Below are 21,110 nucleotides of genomic sequence, written 5' to 3'. Positions count from 1 at the left end.
TTATTTCTAACCCGCTTTTCCAATAGATCAAAGCGGGTGACAAGCAGAGTGCAATATACAATTGCAACAACAACAGCATCAATAATAAACAGTTAAAAGCAGAATTTAAAACAATTATATACAACGTTAAAATACAGGATAAAAACGTACAAACTAGCTGATTCAGCTTACATGTGCAGTGTGTTGGGGGAGTACAGGTAATTACACTGTCTGGGGGAAGGCTTGTTTGAAAAGGAAGGTTTTTAACCCCTTCCTAAATTGGTCAAGGGAGGTGGCTGAGCGGAGCTTGCCGGGAAGAGAGTTCCAGAGCTGTGGAGCCGAGATGGAATAGGCCCTCTGAGCTGTTACAGTATATTTTGTGTCTGGAACTCTCAACAGTTGCTTCCTGGCTGACCTGAGAGCGCAAGGCGGATTGTATGGGGAGAGGCGATCCTCCAAGTACCCTGGGCCCAAGCCATTTAGGGCTTTATAGGTAATAACCAACACCTTGTATTGCGCCCGGAAGCGAATGGGCAGCCAATGTAGATCTTTCAAAACAGGTGTTATATGGCTGGTCCTGGAAGATCCAGTGATCAGTCTAGCTGCCATGTTCTGAACAACTCTCCATGGTAAGCGCTGATGGGAGTTGCAGTCCAAAAACTATGCAAAGTTCACATATGGCATATATCCTCCATGCTAAGGAAGAAAAATGTGTCACATTTAGGCTGTACCTGCAAACATACTCCAAGGTGATAATGTCCTTATCTAAGGGTAGCTCAAAACTGATTTCTGGGAGTTCTGGTACAACAGCTAATGGCACTTCCTCTGGTTCCTCCAGAAGGATCCTGCAAGAAAAGAAAGAAGGCTTAGAATTTCCCAGAATCCCCCAGGAAGGAAGGAAGGAAGAAAAAAAGAGTTCTGGGGAAAAAGTGGGATACAAATAAATATAATAACAATAACAAAAAAGCAAAGAAAGGCAGCTTTACCTCTCCTCAGGGATCACCAGACTGGGATGCTGTTCTTCTTCAGTTGTCTCAAGAGAAATTTCTGCAAGGAGGAGCAAAAAGGAAATATTTTTTAAAAACCTCTATATTACAAGTTCATTCTCTCTGGGAAAATTTAGGCTAGGAGTTTATGAAATAAGAAGTAAAGGCAGCTCCTATAATATATACCCTGCATATCCAAATAAGCTGTGTGACAGCTAGACAACTTTTTGTTTATAGTGGGGAGCCCATGGTCCTTCTTAGGCAGAGGAGGTCTGATCCACACTCCATTGCCAAAGGGGGGAAAATTAAGTTGTTAATTCAAAATCAGCAGTGACCAGGATTTCACTTACGGTTTTGTGTTTGAGCTCTCACACACCAGAACTAACTTATGCCGTTTTCTACTGAGAAGTTGCTATTTCTGGAGGCTTTCAGGAAAAGCAAATGAAATTTTGGGGGATGGGACTTTTCAGAAGGGTCCCAAGGACACAAAATGCATACCCTCCAAAAATCCATGCATGACAATGGGCACCAAAGGTCACATACCACCTGCAGGCTGTACTTTTGCAATCTTTCTGAACTAGAAAGTGTGTGCATGTATGTGAGCGAAGTATACCAGCCTCACATACCCTTGAGGAGATCACACCACCTACCCACCTGATGAGGCCATGGGTGGCACACTTGGCTCTTCTGCTGCTCGTAGCTCCTGAAAAACAGAAACGGGAAGCATCAAGAATAAAGAATGGGACTACTCTCCTGAAGACAGCAGAGTGGGACAAGGAGGAAGATGCACAGAAGTGTGGAAAAATGTTTATGCCAAGGGTGGGAATCATGTCACCCTCCCAGATGATATTGGACTCCCAGCATTCACCATTGGCTTTGCTGCCTAGAACAACTGGGACTTGGTTCAGAAATATCTGTAGGGCATAGTTCCAACCCCTACTTTACATATACAGACTTCCAAGAGCCTGGGTCCTCTATAGCCATGCTCAAGTCTTGCAAACTCAGGGCAGATGTGGCTTCCTTGATTGAATCTGACCACCTGTAATGTGGTCTTCCTATTGCCTTCAACTTTTCCCAGCCTTATTGTCTTTTCTAATATGTCCTGTCATCTCAGGATGTAACCAAAATGAGAGACTATTATTCTTTTGCACCACCCACTCTGATGCAGTTACACTAGCTAACAGGCTCACAGCCAATATTAATCCTCTAGAAAAATGTCAAACCCAGCTACATCATCATGGTAGAGAGGGGACCCTCAGTTCTGGAAGACTGTACCGCTTGCAGATTCACTGGTGCTACTAGGCTGGTAGGTCTATGGGTAAGGCCCAAAGGAGCTATGCATGGTGCTGAATCTGTTGTGAAAATACAGACTGAAACCCAGCATGAATGTACAACTCCGCTGTAAACCTCACAGCAGGAGCAACCAGCCATGGTTGTTTAGAATTTGCAAGCCCAGCTTGTTACCTCCAGCTCACTAGGAACCTCAGCTCTCTGTGCCACTTCTTCCCCCTCTGCTCTCTGTGCTTGCTCCTTTAATGCTCTCTGCTGTGCATAATCCACACGCTGGAGCTTGGCCCGGCGGGACCAGAGATCCTGGAGGGTGGGATGCATCCAACCTGGAAAGAGGGAAGAAACAAAGAAAAGGCTTAACACCTCAAAAGAAAAGTGCAGAGCCTTAATTCTACTTCGAATGGGGTAGAGGGAGTGTCTGAGGTCAGTGCCCCCTTCCCCCTAAAATCCCAGGTAGTTGAGCAATAGGAAGGCAAGGTCATAGAATCACAGAGATGGAACAGAATCATAAAGGTTATCACCTACAGCCAAGGCCTGCTCTCTTGCAGGTGTAAGCAACCTGCCCCCCCTCCAGATGCTTGGGAAGTGGACTCCAAACCCCATCAGCCTTACCCATGGTTAAGGAAGATGAGAGCTATAATCCTGCAACACCTGACCAGTTGCCTGGCCCTGTAACAGACCAGACCTTGTCTATAAACTGAATTTGGCACAACTGCAGATCTATAGGAATAGCTCTCTGTTTAATGACTGTAAAAAAGACAAGACAAGTTCCAGTGCTGGGGGAGGAAGGCAAAACACAGCCCACCAAGGCTTGTTCAGTTGCAACTCCCAACATTTCTCACCACAGCCAAGCTGGCTAGGGTTGCTGGGAGTTGCAGTTGAGACAACATTTGGAAGACCACACTTTGGCCAATGCTGCTCTAGTGGGTGAGAAGATTCTAAAGCAGTCTTTTCCAAACTCTTCCTTCCAGGACATTTTTTGACCTCAATTGGAGTTGAGGTCTTAGCAAGGCCTAATGGGAGTTGTAATTCAAAACCATTTGGAGGGCATCCAGTTGGGGAAGCAAGGTGAATAATGCAGAACACTGTAGAGCCCCTGGCTGCCTTTCTCATAGTTAGGAAATGTTATGTTTTGGACTACATCTCCCAGAATCTCCCAGGCAGTATGGGCAAGGGCCCTGATGACTGTAGCATTCTGGGAGCTGTCATCCAAAGAGCTAACATTCCATCTCTTGTTTAGCTCCGTTTCCTTTATTGATCCTCTAGCAGGCAATTGTCCTGTGCATTTTCAAAACAAGAGCAGCAATTATCTGGGAAGTCTTCCGAATCCTTAAAGCCTAGTTCACATGATGAGTATATTCTAGAAAGGTTCTTTCTCGCACAGACATGGCTGGCTGGCATGACAGATGCAGCCTTTCAGTGGCTGTCCCTACTTTTTGGGGGACTGAATGCTCTTAAAGGAAAGGACCTTTAAGAGGATGCTGAACTGTTTTAATTATTGTGGTTTTGAGAACTGCTTTTTATCATTTTGAAACACATGCTTTAAACTGTTTTAAATGTTGATAATTTACCTTCTTTTTAACATTGATCTTTTGTATGTTTCAACACTATTATATTTGTTTTAACTTCTAAGGTATCTTACATCTCAGCTTTGCAGAAAGGATTATAAATAAATTTCACTATGATAACTTGGCAAGGTTTTGGGGTTGTTGTTGTTGTTGGTTTTTTGGACTACTGCTCCCAGAATCCCCAGCCAGCATGGCTGAGGAGAGGATGTTAATTAGGGCAGGCTTTAAAGTGGAGAAACAGAAAAATAAACTAACAAAGAGAGAAGGACTCACCGTATGTTGCTGTTCCCATGAGCTCAGCTGGTGTTTTCCGCCTTTTGGCTGGTAGCAGAACCTTCTCCTAAGCAGAGGAAAAGAAAGCAGCAGAGAAGAGTTTGAGCACATGAGAGTGAGTTTAGACCTGTTGGATTGGTTTTTCATTCCAGTTACGGACTTCTTGGAAGCAGAGGATGCTTAGAAAGAAAACCAAGGAAACTACCACACTGCAGAATTAATGCATTTTGACACCACTTTAACTATCATGGCTTCATCCTATGGAATCCTTGGATTTGTAGTTTGTTGTGGCACCAGAGCTCTCTCACAGGGAAGGCTAAATATCTCACAAAACTACAGCTCCCAGAATCCGCTAGCATTCAGCCATGGCAGTTAAAGCAGTGTCAAACGGCATTAATGCAGCCCCAGTCTGCAAACATACACTTTGGAAAGCAGAGTTCTGCCAGCTTGCAGAAATGATTAAATATAGTTTACAGGGTGGGCAACATGGCAGCCTTCCCAAGGTTCTTCTTGTCAGCCTCTCTCCCTCCAAACTCTCTAAGCCTCCTTTTTTTCTGGCAAAAAAGAAAAGATGAATGCTTCTCCTTCGTGCTTTGTATTATGTTTTTATTTATTTATTTAAGTTTTAATTTTCTTAATGGTGTTTATTTATTATTTTACTTTATTTATATCTCTACTCTCTCCCAGTACAGGCCCCTCTAGGACAGAGGTGGCCAACTGCAGTGGGGGCATATTTTACCCCTGCACCCCCTTTGGGATTCCAGGCTGCCTTCACCACATGTACCTCCTGCACCCCCCCCCCCAAAAAAAAACGTCATGAATACATCCTGCTAAAAGGAAAGGAGTTTGATGGACACTTTGATCAGAAATGCCTGCAATTCTGGCACTTACTCGGGGCTGACACTGGATCTGTGTGTCTGCAATCTGTTCCTTAAATTCTTCCGGGGAAATCTGGGTAACAACATCCAGGAAGCGGAGCTGCCGCCGTCGCCGTCGAGGTTGGGTTGGGGATGGCTCATACTCTGGCAAGACGAGCTGTGGAAGACAGAAGAACATGCAAGACAATCTGCTACAGTTTGTGATGCACTCTTATTTTATGTGTTACCCTGCCTTTCCCCCTCACAAGCCCAGGGCACATGACTCTCTTCCTCCTTACTTTATCCTTGCAAGAAACAGTCCTGCAAGGAAGATCAGCTTAAGGTAAACTGAAAGTGACAGGCCAAAAGTCAACCCAATGAATTTCATGGCCTCAGTGAGCTCAGTGAGCCCAACCAGTGCAGCTGGTGGCTTCCATATCAATGGGGGTAAAGGTAAAAGAGGAGGGAGGTTTTAATCTGCTCTGGGTCTTCAGTGTGACCTTAAAGGAACTAGCCAAGGTGCTGACCTCTATCATTAAAATACTCTCAGGGCACAGGTAGGGAAAGAAGTGATAAGGCAATGGCTTCTACCTTAGAACTATTTGCTTTGATTATGTCAAGCTGTCCTCTGGGCAGTGACAAGATTGTGCTCTCCAACCCAGTGAATATGTCCAGCCCCTCAGACAGGGTTGGAAGCAACGCTTGTATAAAATGAATAGTGACAGAGGGGAATCATCTGTCTTATATCTTTATCTGTTCCTGTATCTTTCACTTCCCTATATCTTTCTTTGGTCCAAGTATTCAAGTCTTTTGTTTCCTTCTTACCTGGGAAGGTCAATTAAACTTCTTTATTAACTTTATTAGGCTGCATCTGCCCTGAAGAAATAATGCAGTTTGACACTGCTTTAACTGCCATGGCTCCATGCCATGGAATATTGGGATTTGTAGCTTGTTGTGGCACCAGAGCTTTCTGAGATAGGCTAAATATCTCACAAAAATACACTTCCCAGAATTCCACAGCATTGAGCCATAGCAGTTAGAGTGGTGTCAGACTGCATTATTTATGTGGTGCAGATGCAGTTTTAAGTTTCCTTTCCGCCTTTATCCATGGAGTTCCAACCCCAGTAATGGCTGCTAGCTTAATCCACATAAGAGGGCTAGCTCTTAGAGTGTCTTGTAACCAAGTATAGGTCCACTTCTTTTGTCTGTCTCCTTTCCTATCCTAGAATGGACTTCCTGAAACAATAAATGTAAGTTACCCTTTTACCTGAGCCTTCAGAGAAATGACTCCTGTTTCTAGCACAGACACATATTGTACTAGACTTGTTCCACTCTGCTAAACATAGATATGAAAATACTTCTACAGATAGTTCCTTGAAAGTTCAGACTGCAGAACAGTTTCACTGTTCCACGACCATGGAAGCCAATAGCTGCGTCCAACACTCCGACACACTGGGTCTTCTTGTCTCTCTTCAGTGGCCTCTGCTTGTTCCAGCTGAGCCATACCTTCCCTCCCAGCTTCCCTTTTTCTCACCTCAGGGCTCCGTGGGGGTGGTCGCTCCAACCCAGGGCTGACGTGGGGAGAATGGGGAGAAGGTGGCATCCTTGGTCCCTCTGGAATGGGTGTCATCTCTACCAGGAATGAGCAAGGCTTTACAGTTAGTGAAAACAACACAAAGAGCACCCCAGACTGCTGCTTTCTATCATGTGGAGCTCTCCAGATGTGTTGGACTGCAAAGCCCAGAATCCCCCAGCGAGAAAAAGGCACTTGTCCCCACATAGTGTGACTGGTAGTAGCTTCAGGAGAGTGGCAGAGAATGAGGTATGGGAAAGAGCTGTCCACTGTGCCTTGCCTCCCCAATTCAGCCTCCCACCCCACTGAAATGGCCCTGACTCTAAAAGTTACTTTTCTGGACTACAACTGCCAGTATCCCTTACAGTCAGGATGGCCCCCAGGAGCTGTAGCCTAAAGCTTTGGGCCTGAGTTAAAATGCTGCCTACATTAGGTTACCTCTATGGTCAAGAAATGCTGACAGGCCAAGGTTTTTGCAGAGTGGGGTTTTCCCCAGCTGATTCTGCTCTTGTGAGGGGCTGAATTCAAAAGCTTCTGCAGGCCCAAGCACTGACCTAGGTTTCTTTCAAGCCTCTACTCTTTCCAGACAGACATTTGAAATCCCTGTTAACATGAAAATAGCCTTCTACCACTAGGCCCAATCCACACCTCCCTTTTCTTACCCCCAAAAAGCCCACTCCCAGAGTAAAACTCACCTAAAGGCAGCAGAGGAACTTCTCCTGGAAGCAGGATCTCCCCTGTCAAGGCAAGTCCTGCGTCTCCTGCAACTGATGGCTCCTCTCCAATCCTACAAAATTAAAAAAAAAAAAAAAAAGGGGGGGGGGGAGTGACAATAGTATTTTATTTTTATGGTGAGAGCATACTTTTGATGGTGTGAGATGTCACTGTAAACAAGATGGAATCAGCCACTGCCCACAAAGCTTTGTGACAGTAGAAGTTTGACATATAAAGCCCTAAATGGCTTGGGCCCAGGATACTTGGAGGACTGCCTCTCCCCATATAGTCCTCCCCACACACTCAGGTCGTCTGGGAAGAATCTGTTGAGGATCCCTATAATGAGATATGTATCAACCTCACAAAGGGCCTTTTCTATCTTGGCCCCTGGGATCTGGAACACCCTTCCTGAGGAACTCCGCTCTGCCACCTCCCTGGATCTCTTTAAAAAGAGACTTAAGACCTGTATACCGCTATGATCAACACGGAATAGCAGTTTATAAATAAAACATTATTATTATTATTATTATTATTATTATTATTATTATTATACCCTGCTGGGTGCTTATTTGTGTCTAGAGAACCCATAGTGTTTATAGCATAAAGAAACAGGAGGAGGACAGATAGGAGGACAGATAGAAGACTGGAGGAGCTGCAGAGAGGAGGTATACCAGGGGAAAGGCAACCAGGCAAGCAAAGCAGTTCCAGGACTGGGGTGGCATTGTATGGAAAAGAACGGCCTTTTCTCATATGTCTAAGGCAGTGGTGTTGTTTTTGTGGTCATGTAAGAGTTACCTGCACCCACACCCTCCTACATTTTAGGGGGAGATTGAAATATTTATGCCCCAAATTAAAATAGCCTTCATCAACCTCACCAATCTTCTGGAGAGGGCTAATGGGCATTTCACCATGTTTGTGCAGCCCTTCTTTCAGCTTATAAAGGCCTTATTTGGAACTAGGAAGTGAGCATACCTGGTGTTCAGTAATATCCTGGTTTGAAAAATGGTTTGCATAGGCTTGAGAAAGGTAACAGGGATGTAAATATCTCAAAACATGTGACATGGTCAGTAGCATCCTTCCCTTGCCAGATCTATAGGTTTTGGGGGGGTTTTGGAGAAAATTTTGGGGTGGGTGGGAAAGGGGTTGACAATCCCTGTGGTTTTTAGGGTCCCACAGAAGTCTAATACACTCCCCCACAGACTTTATCAGCTGCCCTCACTTATGTGAAGTTGAAAGCTTTCATGGCCAGCATCCATATTTTTTGTGGGTTTTTCGGGCTATGTGGCCGTGTTCTAGAAGAGTTTATTCCTGACGTTTCACCTGCATCTGTGGCTGGCATCTTCAGAGAAGATCAGAGATGTCAGCCACAGATGCAGATGAAAAAAATATGCCCTCACTTAGTTTAAGGACAAAACCAAGTCCACGGGGAAGTCCCTTCTGACAAAATTTACAAATCCTTTCCCTCAACATAGACAACAGGTCTTAAGAAAAGAGTTTCACAGGGGCTATGGTTCCAATAGTGCACAGGCACACTGTTGGCTTTAGTCCAATAGCATCAGCAGGTTTTTGAAACACACAAAGCCTGCTGAAGCTGTTTGGTTGAAAGCAAAACTGTGATACGGGCAAGTGATAGAACTTGTGTTCCCACTTCTGAAACATTCCTCCCTCTGCAAGCTTCTGTCTTCTTGTGTCTCCCCCTCGCCCAAGACACACACCTCCCCTGAACCTGAGACTGATCAGCAGCCTTGAGAGAGAGCTCCAGCCCCCTTACCGTGTGGGAGGTGACAGCCCCAAAGACACCAAGGGCTCCTGCTGTCTGACTTTCTCTGCAGACTCTGGAAGAGACAAAGTGGGTGAGGGAGGACCGAAAAGCGAGGGACAGATGTGAGCAGAGGCAGCTCTAAGGGTGAGGAGGCAGGAATGGGGAGGAAAGCAGCAAGCGTCCTTGAAGTTTTGGCAGAGCTTCTAAGAAATCTACAATTAAGGAAGGCCTTCCTGTTGTTCATCTTTTTATCTCTCCTGGAGTGTTTTCAGCTTCCAGCAAAGGATTAGAGTTTTGGCAAGCCCTGCTAAAGCAGGATCTGCTATCTGGTACAGAGGCAGACATGAACAGAGAAAAGTCTCTCTCCCATCCGTATCCCGTTCTCTGAACTGACTTAACCTTCCAAATCCAGTGACTTTCCAGATCGATTGGGTTACAAACCCCACCACTCCAATCAGCAGAGTTCTAATCCAACCCATCTAGAGAGTGACAATGCACACACACACACACACACACACACAGGCATTTCACTTGATGACAGTGTAAAACTGCCTTGCTCTAAAGCAAGCCCATTCAACAATCCACCTCTGCCAATATTGTTTGCTCTTAAGAGTCAAGCTAGATGGCAAGGAGGATGTGCATTCCCTGCAATAAGTTATCTTTTTACCTCTATATCAAAGGGATGTCCTCAGAGACAGCTGCCTCAGCAATCAGTTTCCCAAACTAAGCCTATCCAGTCCACAAAACAAAGCATGCCAAATGCAAGTTACAGAATCAAGGAAAAGCACATGCTATGACCACCAGATGTCTTTTATCACTTGATGGAGCACTTCTTCTAAATATGGTCTAAGTACATTGTTTTCCTCAGGGATGATGCCCTCCTGATGCTTTTGGACAGCAACATCCAGCATCCCCCACCATTGGAAATGTTGCTAAGCATTAATTATTAATGGTAGCAGGGAATTGTTCATGAGGCAGTGCTGAAATATATTCAGCTTTATTTTTATGTTTATTAAATGATTTATAGTTTCAAAAATAAGGGTAGTCTATCTAATGTGATCATGATTTAATTGTGTTTTAACTTTTATATTATTATCAGGAGTGTGGTGTGTGTTTTTAGCTAATCTTGATTTTAGCATTTATTAGCCCCCTTGAGTCCCCTGTCAAGAGAAAGCAGCGTACAAATTAATAAATACACTCCAATGACTTCTGGAGGGTCACAAACTGCCCACTCTGGTCTAGCTTGGTCTTAATGGGCAGCAGAGCTCCAAAGACTACTGCTAGTTGCAAGACAATTGTTACATTTCAAAGTGCAAGCATTCTTCCTAATGGACTCCCCAAGGAACGAACCTGCAAAAATGCAGGCAGCTGTGTTGATTCACATCAAGAGTTTTCATCTACACCAGGAGTAGATTTGGGGTAAAGTCAATGGGTCTTAACAGCCTATTTGAGATTAAACTATGTCCGAATATTTTACCAATAAAAAAGGAACAGATCACAATCCTGCTCCTGCAGCTCTGGCTACCCTGAGGCTTACATTTAAGCTCAAAAGAGACAGGGATGATGGAGACGGTGGCAATGAGGCCCCCATCTCTGAGAGCCCAGGTTCCATTAAACCACAATCTGCTTGGGGTCTTTCCCAGCCCTTCATCTTGGATTCAACCTGCAATCCTCCTGTTGTCTGGAAAACAGGACCTCTTCACTGAACTATAGATCCACCTCCTTCCCCATGGATCTCAGCAGTGGTGTCTAGCAGCTTTCACATCCATGCTGGAGCAGGGAATCCACTCTGGGCTTTAGCCCACACTTCATAAGAATTCATCCAAGGTTCTGAGCCTATGAGTATTAGGTTCTGCATCTTGGATAGCAATTTTGAAGTTCAGACTATAACCTGAAATGGATTGGTTATCTTTTAATATTTGAAGGAATGTCACGTAGAAGCTGGAGCTATCTTGTTTTCTGGTGCTCCTGACTAGAATGTGAACCAATGGATTCAAATTACAAGAAAAGAGATTCCATCTAAACTTTAGGAAAAAGTTCTTGGCTGTAAGAGCTGTTCAACAGTGGAATAAATTGCTTTGGAGAGTGGCGGGTGGACTTTCCTTCTTTGAAGGTCTTTAAACAGAGGTTGGATGGGCAACTTTCAGGAATGCTTTAGTTCTGTATTCCTATATGGAAGGATTGGTGTAGATGACCTTTGTGGTCCCTTCCAACTCTAAGATTCTGTGGTTCTACTGTTCACTGATGAAGGAGCCACCAGTAAAGAAATCCCTAAAAAGGAAGCCATTCCTAACAGAGGATGGACAGAAGGTGAGCCTGGTTTTGCACTGCTAATTAACTCTTTGGATTTGTCCTTGAAAGAAAGCAAGGAAGCCAGTTCCACACAGGACAACTGTGACCCTTAGCCAAGAGGGGCCTTCTGCCCAGCCTTTACTCCTGTCTTACCTTCTTCTGCACGTCTTTTTCTGGGAGAAACATGGGGTGATCGGAGGCGTTCCTCTTCACTTGGCGCCACCAGAAAATCTTCCTGTTCCACCAGCATGTCGATCTCCCGGCCTGTGATTTCAGGGAGATCTTGCTCACCCTGCAGAGAGGGAGAAAAGGAAAGGAAGCCACATGAGGAAAGGAAGCTACATGACAAGCATTCTCCCACACAACCTCCCTGGGCCCCATTTCTGAACCCCCAGTCTGGCAGAAGACTCACCTCAATGGTCAGCAATGTGATGGGCTCGGCTTCCTTGAGTGTGATGGCTTCAGGGGAGGCAGTGATGGGCGACTCTCCTTTGCAGCAAAAGAGATCAGAGATTTGTTAGTTCCATGACTTCCTTACCAGTTCCTACCTGAGACAAATGCCCATACCAGCCATCAGCTGGAGGTGTGATCTACACTGCATCCACATGTGTATCAGCCTCTCAGCAAACCTGGCTGCCGACGCTGGGGGGATGGAGGAGATGGTTCCCGAGGGCGGCTTCTTTCTGGAGTAGGTGCTTCTAAAATATACCGGACCTGGAAAGAGGCAGATAAAAGGGTGGGATGTCACCTATTTCCTGGATCCATCATGGGGAAGAGAAAAACCACCAACTATGAGAAGAGGAAGAGTGTGGGAAGGAGAGGTTATGGGACATGGCACAGAGAGGAGACAGCCTTACATGTGGAATGGCTTCAGGGCTGAGAAGCAGAGGCTCCATGATGCCGAAAAATGGATCAGGAGCTTCTTCCAAGGCTTCCATCAGGGCCAGTTGGTTGGGCAGAAGCAGCCCTGGCCTAAATATGGGGGAGGAAACAGAACAAAAACAATGGTTAAACTTGTAGAGCAGTAGGAGGCTTCACCTACTAAAAGCCATGTGTGCTTATTTTTCCCCAGAGTGCCTCAAGGAGACCTTTTCACCCTAATAGGTTAGCCTTGCACAACTGTTCCTTCTGATTGTGATGGCTACAATTCTCACAATCCCCAGCCAGCACACTGTAGATGACTGGAAGGTGGAGGTGATTGGAATTCTAATCCAACACATCTGGAAGGGCCAGTTGGACAAGACTCTTTTAATTTACAACCCTGTAAAATAAGTCAATAGATTCATTCCAGACTGAGGGTGGAAAGGATGGAAACTGATGTTGTAGGATGATGAGAGCTATAGTTCAACTCCTCTATAGTTCCCAGCTGGGGAAGGCTGTTTTAAGCAGACCTCCAACAACCCTGTAAAGCAAGCCAATACATTCTTCACTGACTCAGGTGGGAAAGGATGGAAGATGAAGGGGTCTATCCTGGTTAGGGCAAAGATTAAATTTGAGAAAAGCAGGACTTCCAGGGTCACCCTACTCCAAATTGTGGCCCACCCTCACTCACACCAGGGACTTTCAGGTATCTCATAAGTGGCAATCACAGTTTTCTGCTACAGAATTGCCTCAAAAGATTCTGGGACACATGCTCACGTTGCACTTTCAGCATCTTCCAAAAAAAGCCAAATTAAAATGTAAAACATGGGTGAGACTCATGCAGCTTTGAAGAAACTTTTGGACTGCAACTCCTAGTGGCACTTGCCAGCAACAATTAATGGTGAGGAATGCCAGAGCTGCAGTCCAAAAGTATCTGCAATGTTGCATGATTCCCTGATCTATGATACGTCAATTTTAGGAAATGTCTCAGAATTAACAAAAAAGCCCAAAAATGTGAGCACAAGAATGTCTGTTTTATACTCTTGGTCTCAAGATTTCCTTTGACTGAAATCCTGTTTGTATGGAATCAGGCAGTTCCATAATGTCTGCATCTTATAAGGGCTTGCTTTTATGTTAGGAGAGCCAGCAAAGTGACAAAAGAGTATTGGAACTGATACACATCAGTCTCATTGTACATCAGGACACTGACTAGGGAGTGCTGATATGCCTCAGGACATTTTTGCTGGTATCCCATTATGCATCTTCATAATTCATTAAAAAGGTTTTTTTAGCATTTCTGTTATGTAATGTAACGTACACCATGACAGAGGATTCTGACCTTTATTTTATAAACAATGACAAATAATCTGACACCAAGTCATAATTTGGTTTGACTTTGTATTTAGAGGCCCTTCTCAATCCTATCTTGCACATAAATTTGCTACTGCTCCAAGAAACAGACATTTCAGAAAGTGCAATGACCATCAACCCGGGACTCAGAGCTCAACAAAACGATAATAATTCTCATTTTACAGAGACAGAAACTCGGACCTGAACCTATTATTGGTCCCAATTACAGGAGACCCAGTGAATCAATTAAACTGACTTCAGTGTTCACTTACCAAGTTATCATTGATTCTGAGGGTTTGCTCTACAAAAGAGAGATTTTTCCAAAAAGGCAGGCAGGCCAGAATCGCAAGTCAAGTAGGGTGTTAAATTAACCTGCTCTCCCTCTTTGATCGGGGATCACTTACTGTTCTAGGTCTGTCAGGTCAATACGGATCTGCTGTTGGGCCCGGTTGAGCCGTTCCAAGATATGCTGGATTTCCTCTGAAAGAAGAGTTGGGCAGAAAGGGGGGGGCATCAAAATAGGGTGAACATGGCAAGACAAAGGCGGTTTCACTTCAAGGTTTTTAAATCTCAATTGTTCTAAAGAAGCCCAGTATCTGGAGTGTTCAGACACTTGCGGAAGGGAGTATACGGAGGGCAGGTAAATACACAGCAGGTAGTGAAAGTAAAGAGTTTAACATAGCCACCTGCAAAAAGTTACCTCTTTTTGGCAAAGGTGTAAGGAAGCCATATTTCAAAAGTAACATAACAACTGGAAATGAAGCCAGTTTACTGGTGTGACATTTTATAATTACGTTTGTTGGACTGCAATCCCAGCAGCATTCCTCACCCTTGCTAATCTGGCTAGATTGCAGTCTAACTTTGTCTAGAGCAGTGGTTCCCAACCTGTGGGTCAGGACCCCTTTGGGGGTCAAATGACCCTTTCATGGGGGTCGCCTAAGGCCATTGGAAAACACCTATTTAATTACAGTTATGAAGTAGCAATGAAAATAATTTCATGGGTTTGGGTCACCACAACATGAGGAACTGTATTAAAGGGTCACGGCATTAGGAAGGTTGGGAACCACTGGTCTAGAAGGCCATATGATTCCCATTGTGAGAAGAAAGCAGGGAGAAGCAGCAAAAATGGTCTATGGTGGTGGTTCTCAAATTCTGATCCTTCAGATGTTTGAGATTTCAATTCCCAGAACTGCTACTATTTGCGATGCAGGCTGGGACCTCTGGGAGCTGAAGTCCCAAACATCTGGAGAACCAGATTTTGAAAACCACTTGTTTATGGGCCTGGTTACTTGGAAGAATCCTACCGACAAGATACTGGCACTGGCGGCAGTACACACGGACCACTCCATACTGCAGTTGAGCAGAGAGGTAGAGGGAGAACCGGGGCTGCGGCACCCCAGGCATCGGTGGTGGAACCCGCATAACGATGAAAGCCTCGATCTCTGCACTGCAGACAGAAAGAAACAGATGTTACTACCACACCTGCCTGAACTGTTTGTTTCTTCTCTCCTCTAATCCTACCAAATCTATCCATTCATTATAGAGCTTGGAAAAAATAGGGAGTGTTTCTGACTACAGCTCCCACCTGTTGGCTGGTGGGAATTTGTAATCCGCACAAGTAGCTTTTCCAAGATCAGCGTCATGCTGTCTTTTTTATCTTAAGGCAGTCAAAGCTTGGTGAATGCTACAGTGAGACTGCCATATTCTGGACAGATCACGAGATAATATGACTCACTGGAAAAGGTGATAATACTGGGGGAAGTGGAAAGACGTTAGGAAGAGTGGAAGACCTTAGTGCAGATGAATTGACTCATTCAAGGAAGCCACAGGTGCCCTGAGTTTGCAAGACCTGAGCAGAGCTGTTGGTGACTGGGGTTCTTGGAGGTCTCTCCCTTAAAGGGTCACTATAAGCGGAAGTTGACTTGACGGCAAATAAAAACAACAAAATTTCACCACCACTCAAAGGCCTTCCCATAGCTTCTGAGACATTGCCAGGCACTGCAGTGCCCACCTTAAGAAGCAGAATCTTGCCTTTTAAAGATAAACACATGCACCTGTTGCATGGTATGGTTACAGAACACAAAATGGCTTGCAAATCCCTTAAGAAATACTTAAATTTCCCTTTTCTCCTTCTGCTTTTGCTTGTTTTCAAAGAGGGAGGGAGGAACTGGTAAGAAATTGCACAATGGGAATTTGTGATGTCTACTTGGCTGATCATGACTCACAATTCCTGCACTACCAGCGGACGAGACTGTATGGCCCTTAGGGTCTCTTCTTCCAACTCTATGATCCTATGACTCAAATCTGTTTCATGGGTTACCACTCACTGCCATTAATAGTATAAGAAGCCAGGGGCAATTCTGGGTGGGAACATGAAGTCCCAAAATAGTAACTTTTCCAAGCTGTGGTGCAGTCTGTTTTGACTGCCTCACCAGCAACTCTTCAGGGCTGATGGCAGGTTTTTGCACCTCTTGCTATTTTAACTGGAGATGCCCAGGATAAAACTTCTGTTATGCCAAATAGATGGTTGTTGTTGTTGTTGTTGTTATTATTATTATTATTAATATCCCACCTTTCTTCTGGTATAGGGACTCAAGGTGGCTTTGGTGGTCTGCTAATCTGCAGCCCCTTCTGCCTATCCTTCCTCCTTTTGTTTTTAACATTTTTAATGTTGTCTTTGCCAAATCTCCATCTCTTATCCAAGTCATCCTCCTGAGAAGAAACCACTCACCAGGTTTGTGGGACATTGACTTTCAGGTACTCCCGCTTCAATAGTTTAGTTGCACCAGTCGCTGCCAACCTGGGAGATAGGAGATAAATCAGTATATGGACATTTGACAGGTGAAAACCAGGACGCATCAGGATGCTAAACAACACCTGAGTGCGGTCAAGATGGCAAAAGTTGGGAGAAACAGACAAAGCAAGAGAAAAGGCTGCAGTTTGCTTTTGCCTGAACCTAGTGGGAAGAGCAAGGTTTTGCCGTTTCCCTTCTGGCTAAGTTGAACAAAACTGCATTTGTACTTTGAACTCAAGTTTGGAGCAATTGAAATAAACTGAGGATAAAAGGGAGAACGTGGGAAAAGGGAGAAAAGTAGGACAACAGAGAATAAATTGAGACTGTCCCTTCCAAACTGGGATTGTTGGAGGGTTTGTATGGAGGTTGGGAAATAAGGGGGAAAGTGGGAGGAGGAGAGAGAAACTGGGACATTTTAAAAGCAGCTGAAAAAGTGAGGAAAAAGAGGATAAATCAAGGCTGTCTCTGACAAATCAGGACAGTTGGGGGGTATGTATGTATGTATGGTGGGAAATGGGAAAGTAAGGAAATAGAGATAGGTGGAGAGAAAGGAAAAGTAGGGGAAGGATAGGTAAGAAAATTGGATGGAAGATAATGATAGAAGGGAGTGGTAATAGAGGGAGGTGGAAGAGAAGGGGAAAGACCAAGGGTTTTAAAAATGAGAAGGAAAGAAGAGGAAGAGTTAGATAACATCTAGGAAAGAGTTCAATAGGAGGAAAAATATAGAAAAATAAATAAACATGAAGGAAGATAGGTGGAATAGGTAAGAAGTGAAAGAAAGATAACTGTTACAAGAGAAAGAAATAGTTAATGCTGACTATTTTATAATCAGTTTTATGTGTTAGCTTTGGATACTTATGAATGAATATCTGGTATTGTTACATGTGTGGATATTTAAATGGAAATTAATAAACATGATTAAAAAAAGGAAATGGAGGGATAGCAGAGTCAGAGCTATTTCCAAGACCAACGCAGACTTACACACCCAATACTTCCAAAGAGAAAGTCAATTACCAAATTGTAGCAAAGCATCCAGTATGACGCTGGAGGACGCTGGGATAATAAAACATGGTGATGCCGCTTTGACTTTTCCGGGGGCAAGTTTGTGAAGCTTCCAGACGCCCCTAAAACCCTTGCGATGGGCGGACGGTCCTTTTCCCAGCGCAGACAGTGACTCCTTTCCAGGCAGAAGGCACTCTTATTGCTGTTTGGTTTTAATTCACTCAGACTCACACAGAACCTTCTTCTTCAATGTTGTCTCCAAAGGGACACTGCCGTCCTAGAAGCAGCCTGTAATAAATACTGAACCCAATCTTAAACGCTAAAAAGTCATCAGCGGCGCACATAAAATAAAAATAGATGGAGGATTGCTCTTCCCTATTTATTTAATTGTAAAATGGACCTAAGCTAACAATCAAGGCTAGTTCATTCATCTAAATATTATAGTAGGTGGTTGGTTTTATTTTATTTGAATGGCACTGAAAGGACAGAGACAACACAAACAGCTGAAAAGGCAAATAATTTACTCAAGCTGAAGAAGATATTAATTAAAATAGATGACTACAAGGGTCATTACAATCTAGAATTCAATAAACACGACTAGCTCACAAAGGAGCATACAAAAATTATGGGGAAGGGAGAAAAAGATGGCCAAATTAACCCACAATTAAGAGTAAATCTTAGCAGATTAAACAAAGGGGGGAAGAACACAAAATAGCTGAAAGGACTATTAATAATTTGTGAATAATAATTCACAAAAGGCAAAAAAGCAATATTTTAATTTTATTTTTAATATATAAAATAAATATTTGGGTGGCCTTTATAATATTCCAGCCCAAAGAGAGAAAAAGAGACGCTCAAACTAAAGGGTTACTTCATAGTTTATCTGTGTGTAAAGGAATATTAATCTGTTTAAATGGGGAGAAGTAATTAATCATACAAAAGGTTTCTGTCCCTCAGGAAGCAGCTGTACTTCTAGTTTCTATTAAATAATATTAGCCTGAAGCAATTAGCCTGAAGCAACAATTGATGACTAATTAATGGGAGATCTAAACAGTGACTAGTGACTGGAATACAGTTTAAAAACTGTGTATTTAATTAATTAAATAAACTAAATTAAGTAATTAAAAACTGAGGATTTAATACATTTATGTTCTTTTGAGACCAAAGTGGCAGCAAAAAAATCAAGTGGAGCAATTATTAATTAAGTAATAATATTGATAAAGGATTATTACTGGGGTTGCGATCAATTCATACACCAATTAATTAGACATTGGCTGTTTAAAAACAGAGAAATGTTAGGTACTGGGTGGATCTTTATAATATTGGGTGGAGTTTATAATATTTCAGTGAGGCTCAAACTAAAGACTTATTTTATGTGTTATTTGTATAAAGCAATTATCAAAATGGGAAAAGGTTAATTAATGAAAAGATTGATACGAAAAGCCTCTGTCCCTCAGGAAGGAGAAGTTGCACTACTGTACTAACTTCTAGAAAATAATGTAACTATGAGGCAGGAAATTAACAAATTAAATGTGTTTAATTAATGTTAAGCCTTGAATTTGCTGCTATTAAGGAGAAGCAATATTTATATGGTTTTAAAACATTAAGAACTGGGAGCATCTTCTCTCCATCCTCCGCCTTCTGCTTCCCAACAACAAACGAAGATGTAAGAATTCATAGTAAGAGCCTTGGAAATAAAAGGCAACATTTCGACCAATCGCTATTGCTTTCTGGAGTATTGGCCAATGAGATCTTTTCCCGCTTTTATCAGCCTCAGCCAATCAGGGCCTGGGAAGCCACTGAAAATGTTTCTTTCTTCAAGCCTGGAGACAGCAAAGTTGCCCTCTTCAGTGCCAACCAATCATGTTACAGTATAGCTGAGCTATAACCCGCCTCTAGAGTGTTTCAACCAATCACATAGCAGTGCTGGACATGGGTTTGACTACAAACAGGGCCTCATCCTCCTCTCCATAACTTGCCCATCAAATTGGGTTCAGCCAATAAGCAGGCACCTTCAGAACCTTTAACCAATAAAATCAAGGCAAGCTCTGTAGTCCTCAATTATTTATCTGCCCACCCACATATAAATGACCCTGGCCAATGAAATGAGGCCGCTTGGAAATTGACCAATCAGAGGTGGCTTTTGCTCAAGCCTTCCCCTGAGGTAATTATTACCTGAGGTTATTGTTACCTAAGGTAATAATAAAGCCATTAATTTCAGAGTAGGGAATTTAGGGCCTTCCCAAGTGTTTTAGACTACAGCTCCCATCATCCCTTGCCATGCTGGCTGGGAGTTTTTGTGGATATTCAAGTGGACCCAAAGTTACACTACTTCCCTTCCCTTTGAATAAATGGGATTAAAATCAGATCACCCAAAATCACTAAGTAAAAGATACAAAATAATGAACAATTAAAGCATAGCCAAATATGTTGGGCTTTTCATTTCCTCTCAGCCCAGAGTGCATCTACACTGTAGAAATTGAAGCAGTTTGGCACCACTTCTAAGTGCTTAGCTCCATCCTATGGAATCCTGGGATTTGTAGTTTTACAAGATCGTTAGCCTTCTCTGCCCAAGAGGGCTGGGGCCTCACCAAACTACAGATCCCAGGATTCTGGCGCCATGGCAGTTGATGTGGCGTCAAACCGCATTATTTTGACAGTGTAGATGCACCTTTAGTCTACCGTACACAGACATTGTGTCATAAGTATAAGAGTTTGAGAGTTCAAGGGATTTCCTCTGTTTACTTTTAGCTGATTTAGTTTAGTTAAACCCAATAAAAGAAGAGAGTCAACCATTTAGAAAAATTTTAAATCCAAAATCCATAAAGAAAATAAAATTATTTTTGCCTGATGAAAATGGAGCCAATGGATCTACTTTGAAAGCTTGCGTCATGCATTTTGTCCATTTTGTCTGGCCAATAAAGCCATCGCTCCTTTGTGGATTTTGTATTTTGTTTTATTTTACTGCATGGCCAGCATGGCTTACCCCTGAATATGTTTCAAGTATAAATATTAAAGTGTGTTCATAGTGCCACAAATGAATTTAGATACTTCGATCGTCTGGAGGAGCGGGATATAAATACATTGTTATTGTTATTGTTATTATTATTAACCATGTAATACATGGTGTACAAATGAAAAATAATATATATATATATATATATATATATATATATATATATATATATATATATATCAGCAACTGAGTGACAAGAAATGGGGAGGCCTGGTCAGGTTTTCTCTTGCCAACTGGTTTCCTAAAAAAAGAGAGGGAATCATTTACTATTTTGTTTTAAATTGGGAGAGTTAACTTTTGGCACTTGAATTATTATTATTATTATTATGGTTTATTTATACATGCCATACATTTACATGGCTCTTTACAGGTATGATCAAGTCGAACGTCAATCCTGCCAAAGGCGTACAATCTAACATAGTAAAATATAAAATGAAATGGCAATGCTAACAACTTATTAAATAAAATACAACACTATAAAACAGCTAATACAGATTTCCCCAAAATTGTTAAGATCAAGCTCAAAATGCTTTAGAAAATGTTTTAAAAGTATTTTTTTTAATTGGCGTTGGAAAACAGCCACTCGGAACCACAAAAATTAAATACTATACTGATACCAGAAATTTACATTGGGAATACACAGGATTGTCAAGATTGCTGCCCAGAACATTGGGGATTAATGTAAGAATTCAGGCAAAGTGGTGCATCAGTTCAGGATGACAAATGAACTTGCAGATATGAATCAGCCTATTTAAGCTGAGTGACAACCCAAAAAAACATTAGCCAAAACCAC

General features: G+C 42.9%; 1 protein-coding gene across 1 annotated transcript in view; it reads right to left on the bottom strand.

Moving 5' to 3' along the window:
- The window catches only part of REC8 (REC8 meiotic recombination protein), a 22,942-nt gene extending 3,715 nt beyond the window's left edge, over positions 1 to 19,227 (bottom strand). The window contains exons 1-17 of the mRNA XM_042477482.1: positions 17,314 to 19,227; positions 16,237 to 16,305; positions 14,810 to 14,952; positions 13,910 to 13,985; positions 12,152 to 12,266; positions 11,924 to 12,008; positions 11,707 to 11,783; positions 11,448 to 11,586; positions 9,012 to 9,075; positions 7,222 to 7,313; positions 6,488 to 6,585; positions 4,988 to 5,131; positions 4,097 to 4,163; positions 2,430 to 2,581; positions 1,620 to 1,668; positions 966 to 1,026; positions 711 to 824 (exon numbers count right to left, since the gene is read on the bottom strand). Coding sequence (XP_042333416.1) covers positions 711 to 824; positions 966 to 1,026; positions 1,620 to 1,668; positions 2,430 to 2,581; positions 4,097 to 4,163; positions 4,988 to 5,131; positions 6,488 to 6,585; positions 7,222 to 7,313; positions 9,012 to 9,075; positions 11,448 to 11,586; positions 11,707 to 11,783; positions 11,924 to 12,008; positions 12,152 to 12,266; positions 13,910 to 13,985; positions 14,810 to 14,952; positions 16,237 to 16,305; positions 17,314 to 17,369 — 1,601 coding nt within the window. The 5' untranslated portion in view covers positions 17,370 to 19,227. The remainder of the gene's footprint in view (positions 1 to 710; positions 825 to 965; positions 1,027 to 1,619; positions 1,669 to 2,429; positions 2,582 to 4,096; positions 4,164 to 4,987; positions 5,132 to 6,487; positions 6,586 to 7,221; positions 7,314 to 9,011; positions 9,076 to 11,447; positions 11,587 to 11,706; positions 11,784 to 11,923; positions 12,009 to 12,151; positions 12,267 to 13,909; positions 13,986 to 14,809; positions 14,953 to 16,236; positions 16,306 to 17,313) is intronic.
- Between the last annotated feature and the right edge of the window lie 1,883 nt (positions 19,228 to 21,110).

This window comes from Sceloporus undulatus, chromosome 6 (genome assembly GCF_019175285.1).
Source record: "Sceloporus undulatus isolate JIND9_A2432 ecotype Alabama chromosome 6, SceUnd_v1.1, whole genome shotgun sequence".
Taxonomy (NCBI): domain Eukaryota; kingdom Metazoa; phylum Chordata; class Lepidosauria; order Squamata; family Phrynosomatidae; genus Sceloporus; species Sceloporus undulatus.
The sequence above is the reverse complement of the archived record's forward strand: the minus strand, read 5'-3'. Positions and strand labels throughout refer to the sequence as shown.